The sequence below is a fragment of the Cajanus cajan genome, chromosome 5, assembly GCF_000230855.2.
Source record: "Cajanus cajan strain Asha chromosome 5, NIPB_CcT2T_4, whole genome shotgun sequence".
Lineage (NCBI taxonomy): Eukaryota > Viridiplantae > Streptophyta > Magnoliopsida > Fabales > Fabaceae > Cajanus > Cajanus cajan.
Genome location: NC_138521.1, coordinates 69,012,030 through 69,021,453, shown reverse-complemented (window position 1 = coordinate 69,021,453; position 9,424 = coordinate 69,012,030). Strand labels below are relative to the sequence as shown.

Sequence of the window (9,424 nt, the reverse complement as noted above, 5' to 3'; positions counted from 1 at the left end):
CATCTAAAAAATATAATAATCTACTAAAAATAGAGATAAAATAATTATATATCCTAATATCTCTTTATAATAGGTATAATTATTAATTATTTCAATAATTTTTGAGTGTGTAGTATGCCGAAAACAATTTCAACTGAATTGGGCTTTTGGGCCCATTAGTTCTTATTTTGTTTTTTTAGCCCGTGCTCTTATCCGAAAACTAATAGTGTCATAAACTTATTTTTGGACTCATGATATATACACCTCATTTTTTTTATAAGTACACCTCCTTTTTAAAATTTTTTTATAAAATATTATATTTAAAAAAAAAAAAATTAATTTTACACTTTCAACTTTTAATTTGTTATTTTCTTCTTCTTATTCACATACTTTTTTTCTCTTTCAATTTTCACATGTTACCAAAATAGGTGGGGTGAAGGAAAAATAAGGGAGTGCATGTAAAAATTGAAAAAGGAGGAAAGATGTGTGAAAAAAGTATTAAATTAAATGTTGTGAATGTAAAATTAAAAAATTTAAAACAAAATTAAGAATATTTTAAAATTTTAATTATTTTTTTTAAAATAAGGTGTACTTGTAGATAAAAGGAGGTGTATATATCATGAACCTATTTTTTGTTTGTATCTCTGTGCAGCCCATCTTCTTTTTTGGTATTTTTTTCCATAAATATTATTTCTAGAAATTATTTTTCGGGATATACTTTTTTAATAACATGTAAATATTATGGAAATTATTTTATTGAAATATATCAAATAAATTTTCAAAATAAAATCAGAATGCATTATAAGTTTGACACATTTAAAAAATTAGTTTTTTTTTTAAGAATATTAAAACTTTAACACTTTCAACAACTAATTTCTGAAAAAAAAAACAACACGTCATCGGTACGCTTCTTCAGAACACATTATCAGTACATTGTTGTGGACATCACTTTTAAAACGTGCTATGACAATATGTTTTATAGGAAGATTGAAAAAAAATGATTTTCAAAAAATTTCTGCAAGATATCATTTTCATGTAATTTCATTTTTTAAAATAATAAAATCAAAACAGAAAAGTATTATCAAAATTTAAAGTTAATTTTTTTTTTAAAGAGAACTGAGGAAACTTCTTAAAAGATAGAGAGATGAAGAAGCAGGTAGAGTGCTAAGAAAACCCCGAAAGATTAATTAGAATATCTCGAGTCGTGACTGAGCGTTTTTGGGTCTTGTGTTGTTTTTTCTCTGATCTTTTGGACCAAAAACTAAACCAAGATACATAACTCTATAAATGAAAAAAGCATAATGCAATTTCTGTTAGTGTTTTTTTTAATTGATTTAAATATTTTTGAATATTTTAAATTTTAGGAATATATTTCATTTTTTTAAATTAAAAATTATTATTTTTAATCTTTATAATTTTTAAAACTCTTATTTTAATTTTATAGATTACTAATAATATATTTAAAAATAACGGATTGAGACAATTACGTAGTATCATCTCACAAAGATAAGATAAAGGTTGTTCCTTCACTTATATATTATTTAATTATTTTATCTCTAATTGATGTAAAACTTGAATTTTTTCTTTCAATATATCTTCTCATGTCCAATATTATTAGACTTGGTATATGGATAAATGGTGAATAACCCTTTTTTATGATATATGATAGGTATGATTCAAGTTTTGTTTTTTTTTTCCTAATACACTCCTTCATATTCAACATTATTAAATTTGGTGTGTATATCAAATGGTAGATAACATTTTTTATAGTGGATCTAGATATCTTCTTAAACTGTGAGTTATGAACTTAACTAAATTTTATAAAATTGACTTGTAAAATTAAAATTATCTCTTACTTATATAATTTTAATTATTTTATTTTTAATTAACGTGAAACTTAAATTTTTTATAATACATATCCAAATTCTCTTATTTAAAATGTTATACCACTTTGAATCAACAATAGAATGATAGTAGATTAAAGAAAACAGAGTTTAAGGAAAAATTATAAAGACAAAAAAAAAATCAAAGGTAATTTTAAAAAATTATAGTGAGGAATAATCAAGTAATATAGTGCTATTTGACCATCTGTCATTTTCATTCGAAACTGAAATATGAATTTTTATTATTCTAATGTAAACCAAATTTAAAATATTAAAAATATATTTAATTATATAAATACATTGCAAGTTTTGTTAATAAATATATACTCTTTAAATTGTCGATGAGTATATTAAAAAAACATTATATCAATGTGTGATTTGAGTGAGAGAGGAGTTTAATATATGAAATCATAAGTTGAATATATGCTAAATGATAGCGATACACACAAAATCCTAAATCTAATTCAGATATTATTATTGTTATAATTTTTATAGATAAAAAAGTTAAATAATAATATTTAAGTTAACCTTAACACTATTTTAAGAAAAAATCTAAAACTAACTTATTGAATTCAGTTTTTAATTAAAGTTTAATTTGCAACAATATATTACTTAATTTAGGAATTTCTCATGGAGTTTTTTATTTTTAAATCATATATATCATTTATACTAATAAATGACAAAGAAAATAGAAAGAAGAGAAATTTTGTACAAGTAAACGAGAGAAGAAAAAGAATGTCGAGACTAGTATATATATATTTTTTAACTTTAACAGTTTTCACTTTTCAGTTGAATAATAATAATAAAAAAATAGGTATGTTAGTGAGGTATGTTGTTAACTGAAGTGTATTTCCTACTTTAATAATTGTGACTGGCCAGTGGCCACTGCTTTCAATTTCATTCGGAAAAACTTGCTTAGACTTTTCTCCTACACAGTACACAGTGTTCACAGCAAAAGCACGAGAAAGCTTGCGAAATTTTCAACTCCTTCTTCTATTCGCAAACACTGAATTCCCATTTCCATTTCCATTCAATTACTACCATTATTTTCCTCTCATCAAATTGCTTTATCGTTTCACAATTCTCCCTATCACTGTTAACACTTTCCTCTCGTTTCGCACCAAACAACACGCTTCCCAGTTTCCTCCAATTCTAGGGCAACTTTTTCGGAAGCCAACTCCCATTGCAGATTAAACGCGCTTCGCGTGCTGCGATCCTCCCTGTGATGGGACCCAGGGCATGAATTGGCCGCCGGGAAGAAGCTACCATTCAAAATGTTCTTCTCCGGCGATCCTTCTACGCGGAAGCGCGTCGATTTGGGAGGTCGCAGTTCGAAGGAAAGGGACCGGAAGAACCTTCTGGAACAGACGCGAGTTGAACGCAACCGCCGATTGTGGCTGCGCCAGCAGAACTCTGCTGCACTCAAAATTCAGGTTTAAGTGCATTTCGTTGCCTTTTCAATCTCGCAGTTAATCTGGTTGTGCATCATTGTTTCTTTATTATAGAATGTCGGCTTCGGTTGTGAGTGAAAATGCTTTATGGTGTGAAATGCTTTGTTGTTGTGTTAGCTGGCTCCGGCAATTTAACTTGCTTTTGCCAAGTATTGCTCTGCTGTTTCAAATCCCATCATGTTGGAAAATACAACTTTAGAAGCTCAAACGTGTGTTTACGACCAAGTGTTGCAGCAATATGAAATGCCTCCTTTTATTAGGAATGAATATGACACGAGAAGTGGTGATGGGTGTTCCGGCACAGAGTCTTTTACTTTGTCCTTCCACGAGTATCTCAGCCCATTTGGCTAGAGACTAATTTATCTTGTGGTACTGTGGCTGTTGCTGGCCTGACAAGTTTTCGCACATAGCGGAGATTGAACATAAGTTCTCTGCTTAATAGATTGTCCCTGAAAAGTAGGGCGCGTAACGTAACCACTACGCCAACCTATTTCTGGCTCAGAGTCTAGATATACAATTTAGGAACATGCATATTATTAAGGAAGTAAATAAATAAGGATTCAAGCTTCTTTGATATTGTTATTAATTATTATTATTCTTGATCTTGATAAAAGACGAAGAATATTACCAGGGAATAAAAGGAGATATTATATCTGAGAGCAGGGGGTAAAACCTTCTGGAAAGGAAAGCAAGCTAAAATGAATATGAAATCAGTGAAGTGAAGTTGTCGAATATATTTGCATAAATATGTATTCCTTCCCTCGAAACAACTATGAGTGGAGCACCAGAGAAAATCCACAAAACATGATCCTGTCCCATAATAGATGTATGGACAAAAAAAGGGACAACCTTGAATGTCTGGGCATTCATTTCCAACTTGTTGCACACAAAGAACTGCAAAAACAGCATACTGCTATACAATCAATGTCTTCTTATTCCTGCCAAAACATTAAAAATGTATAAGTAAAAGAAAAAAGGACCTTGCTTCTCTAGTTTTAGAGGAAGAGAAAGTTCCATGAGAAATCAGGACACCAATATATATATATATATATATATATATATATATATATATATATTATGGGGAAATTATGGTTGAATTATTTGATGTTTCGTGGTTACAATTTAATGAGTCACAGAAAATTATCTGAATCCACGATATACTGTTTGTTTGCTTGAGATTTCAATATTAAAAGTTTTGATTCCACTAATTTATTAACACATTACTTTCATTTTTTTGTTGTATTATGCCATACATCACAGTAGTGTATTAAATCTTAATGAAAGTGCGTTGCTAGCTTTAAATGGTTGGTGCTCCTCAATTTGTATGGGTTCATGATATTTTTATTTTAAATTTATGAAATATTTTGAATACTCATTGTTACATGATAATTGAAAGCAAGATTGCAGAGTTGTGCAATTCCTTAATTTTAGCTGCCTAGGCTGTAGTTTGATGTGTCCTGTTTGCTGTGTGATAATTTAATGCAATGCATGCCTACTGCCGAGAAGGCACACTGATGTTGGTGGGAATCAACATCTTTCATTTGTCATGCAAATTGTTGACTGATTCTAGCTACAGAAATGCTTCAGAGGGCGAAAAGCTGTCAGAACTGAACAGTCTTTGTTGCGAGAGCAGTTCTATAAAGCCTATGGGAAGTATTGCCAGAATGTGGACAGGTGAAAGTTGATCATTGTAAATTATAATTGTTGAATACTGTTCATTTTATTTTATTATATAAGCTTTAGTAGCAATTAATGATACAGCCTATTTTGATATTATCTTACTTGAAAATTGCACCATTACTAATCAAAATTAATGTCATCTCGTGTGCATTCAGGAATTCTTTTGGTCCAGATTCTGATTTCCTCTGTCAGTTCCTCTATTTCTTTAAGGCAGACAATATTGATGACTTTTTAATTCTTGTTCAAATATGCCGGTTGCTTTGGTGGTTTGTTCAGGATAATGGTAATTCTTTATAAGCCTTCTATTTCCTATGGATTTTACAGTTCTTTTTAGGAGTGTAAGTGGGTTAGGTTGGGTCGGATTTGGATGAATCCATTACCCGACCTAATCAAAATTTAACAGGTTGGGTTGGGTCAAGTTTATGATTTTTTTTTTTAAACCCAACCCAACTCAACCCGACCACGAACGGGTTGGATTGAGTTGGGTTAATATAATTAAATTTATTTATTTTTTGTGAAAATTTGAGTATTTTAAAATATACGTAAATCATTGGATATATTGCTGCAAATACAATGTTATCAACCTATAGAGCAAACAATGATACAAATTAAATTCTAAAATAAATTTATTAATTTGTTACATTATTATCAACTCAAAAAATCAACATTAATTAATACAAAATAAAATTTAAAATAAATATATTATGTTGTTACAATACTATCAACCTAAAACACAAAACTCGTTACTAATTAAGAGTGATAGTGAGTATTGTACTGAACAAATGATCATTCAAACACTATAATTATTATTATTATAAATATTATTATTATTATTATTATATATGGCTGGATTGGGTCGGGTAACGAGTTGAAAACACAACCTGTTACCTGACCCGTATAGTGCCAGATTTTGATCGGGTTGAGTTGGGTTTGACTCGAACACTGAAAAAATCCGATCCAAACTTATTGGGTCAGTTCGGGTCGGTTCGAGTTCGCGGGTTATCCGTATCTGCTTACACTCCTAGTTCTTTTTCAGTTTTTATACTTGGATTTTAAAGCATTTAGGGGAAAAATGTGAACTGGAACCTATATTTTTATTTTACATTTAATCTTTTCACCTACCAGGAAAGAGATTTCTAGTGCAACACTGCAACCAACTGATTTTATGGTGCTTGTTTTGCCTCTAGTTAGTTTGCATATTTTCTTTCCAAGTGACAATGTGGATGTGGATGATCATTAGGTTATCGTTTTCCTTATTAGTGATTACATTTCACCATAAAAGAAAAATGAAGGCTATGGATTTCACCGAATTATTTGTTACTGGCCCCATGAATTGTACTTTTTGCTATTGAAAAATATTGAGATAGTCACAAGCTTTTTATTTTTGCTACTATTAGTGACCTCTGCTGAAGATGTTAAAGAATTTACTTTTCTCTGCATCTTTTATATTTTTTGTGTTTACCTTCCTTCTCTTAATAAGTTTTTCTTTTATGGGGAAACCACCAGTTAATATAGTGAGCTGACTATGATTGAGGTTTTGGTCCCCAAACTTCTTTATAAATTTTATTTTTAATTTTATTAGTGTTGTTTGCAATCCACATGATAAATTTTATTTTGAATTTTATGTGTTTTTTGCCATCCTTATGGTTGTGTTATTTGACAAAGATTGTATTCTTGTTGCTAGATATCTCTATATGATCTCTTAAAGACGCATGTATTGAAGGGTTTAGAATCTTAGCTTTACTACATGCCACTGATGCTAGTATTGTTATCTCTGGTGCTTGTTAGAAGAAAAGCAATTTGAAATATTGTAGATTCTTGCCTTCCTTTTTTGTCTATTTTCCCCCTAAGTGTTTGCCACTAAACTTGTAGAGCTAAAATATTTGCGACAGGGGATGTTGTGAAACTTTTTGCAGGGGTGGATTACTCTTCTACATGTGCTTTGGCGAACTACCGAGTGAAACAATTTACACATGCTTGTATTCATGCACTGCATCAAAATAGGTTGGTTTCTTGGCTGTATTTTAATTCCATTACGAGCCTGGGTCTCGTTAAAATTTCTCTAGTTTGCTTTTACTGCTCTCTTTCTTGTTTGACTCTAAAATTGATGTCCTCTTAAGACATTGATTATGCTGCTGAGAGTTTTCTCCTGTATATGTTGCATTGGTTTTGATTTGTATTTTGAATCTAATTTATTCATTTTGTTAGCGTTGTGAGTTGTGACTTAAAGCATCAACTACAACTTGATTAATATTAACAAAAGCAGCAGTTTTATCTCTTAAAACATTATTGTTTGGCTACTTTGAGCTTATTTTCATGTTATAGAGGCTCTAATATTATGTTATGAGTCATCTCTTAAAAACTTATGATGTTAAATGAAAGTCAGAAATAGTTTTATATTACATTTCTTTTACTAATAATTGCAAATGTTTCAAAATATGATGTTTGCATCTACTGTTGAGTTATAGGGGAACATTAGACTTCAAATTCAAAATGGGCTTACCAAAGAGTATAATATCTAAAGATTACGTTACTAAGTTAGAAAAAAGAAAAAGAGAAAATGAATTTTAAAAAAAACTATGGCTGAAGAATTCAAAATTCAAATGCTAATATTTGGGTTGGAGGAGAGACTTTGATACCATATTAGAAATGAGCTTAAGCCTAAAATAGCCCCAGTTGGGGGGGGGGGGGGGGGGGTGGGGGGTGGGGTTGTATTTCTCAAGGCTGATATGGATAATTTGGCCATGTTCCTAGCCAATGTTATGTGGGACATCTTAACATTCCATTTCTATTTGTCTTTAATGATGAGAAATACAAGTCACCAAAAATGGTATATATGATTGTCACTAGATAAATAGTGCCATGGTCCTCCTGTTCATATATGTTGCCTATTTGATATGCAAGTATTTCATAACTTAACCTAGAAAGTTGTAATCTCCATGGACTGTATTCTGCATTTGATTTTGATGTTGCTCTACTATATATTTTTAATTACCCAAAACTGTCCTTGTATTTTTGGGTTTATTTTGCTAGCTTGCTTATTTAATTTTTAACTTGACAGATATCAGTTAAAAGATCAGCTTCTATTGACTCCTGAGGAATTGAATGTGTCAGCTATTCCTTTATTGGAGGTTTTAGTATTGTTAATTAATCGCAAATTGCCATGGAGCTGTAGGATAGTAGAATATCTTTTTCAAAACAATGCAGTCGGCCTACTCAGAGAGATCATTCTCACAGGAAAGGTAATATCTTTCAGAATCATGTTATTTCATAATTTTATAGATTATCAGGTGAACAATGGAAAATAATTAGTGTAGTTTAATTCTTGCTTCCTCCTTTTTTGTGTGGGTGAAAAAGAATCCTTGTTTTGTAAATGCATGATGTGACAAATATATATTTATCTTGAGATAAATTTCTTCAGAATGTCTGCTTCAGTGAGTTTTTTGCATTTACAGATACATGTTTTATAGAAGAAAGTAGTATTAGAAAGCAAATAAAGCTGGGGTTGCCTGAGATAGTCTCATAGAAGAAACAAAACCAAGGAAATTACTCAGCCAAATTGCTACAATATGCAGCAAAGCTGTCCATATTTCTTTGCATATATCACCATCAGTTACAGTTTCTTGCTTCCTTTATTTCTCTTGTGTCTTTTTGTAGTATTCTTAACATCTACTCAACTAACATTTATTAATTATTACCAAAAGCCATTTTTGAGTTTGAAGAAAGTCTCATTCAAACTATGCCAAAAGTCATTATTTAACTTTTGAATCTATATTATTCTTTTAACTGCTCACAACCAATTTCCCTATTCCCCGCCTAGATGCCTATTAAACATGCTATTTAAGTTGTTTACTCCATTCATGTCCTATGATTTATATTATACTTTCTAGTTTGGTTATTTCAGATCATGTTCGTTTCATGTATTATATCATTCACCAGCCAAATTCTTAAACTACCAAAGTGATCCCCTGTAGGATAATGCAGAAAATTATTTTTCCATCGGCAAGGGATCATCATTAGAGCGTGTGCTTACAGCTGTAATATGTCATGTTGGTCAAAGGCCATGTATCTGTTCAAATATTAATCCAAGAAATAGCCTTGCATCACAGATCATCACAATTCCTTTCTTGTGGCATCTTTTCCCAAATTTACAACAGGTATGTTTTGCACTTATTCTATTTGATGGGGTTTCTTTTCTTTGTGATAAGTGGAAGCTTAAATGATGTATTAGTCATCGACGATGTCTATTCTTTTCATAAATGTAAATGGAAAACTAAAAGTGGGAGAACTCTCTTTGTATATACTCTATGTATAAATTAGAATAACATCTTGAACAAGAACTTTTTTAGGAGTTATTTTTTGACGAGAACGTTTTTAGGAGTTTTTCTTTAATGAAAATGCTTTTAGGGATTTTTTTAAACCTTTTATCTC

General features: G+C 30.5%; 1 protein-coding gene across 4 annotated transcripts in view; it reads left to right on the top strand.

The window, feature by feature from the left end:
- Nucleotides 1-2,737: 2,737 nt before the first annotated feature.
- The window catches only part of LOC109810993 (E3 ubiquitin-protein ligase UPL6), a 33,972-nt gene continuing 27,285 nt past the window's right edge, over nt 2,738-9,424 (top strand). For 2 of the 4 annotated variants that reach the window (XR_014434234.1, XM_083075828.1), the window contains exons 1-6: nt 2,738-3,295; nt 4,901-4,987; nt 5,149-5,276; nt 6,886-6,997; nt 8,055-8,235; nt 8,968-9,150. Coding sequence is in view for 3 of the 4 variants with exons in the window: in XM_083075828.1 (XP_082931954.1) it covers nt 3,102-3,295; nt 4,901-4,987; nt 5,149-5,276; nt 6,886-6,997; nt 8,055-8,235; nt 8,968-9,150 (885 nt within the window). In the remaining variant the exon portion in view is untranslated. Of the gene's footprint in view, nt 3,296-4,889; nt 4,988-5,148; nt 5,277-6,885; nt 6,998-8,054; nt 8,236-8,967; nt 9,151-9,424 lie in introns of all 4 variants that reach the window. The other 2 variants (XM_083075826.1, XM_083075827.1) reach the window with 2 other exon arrangements.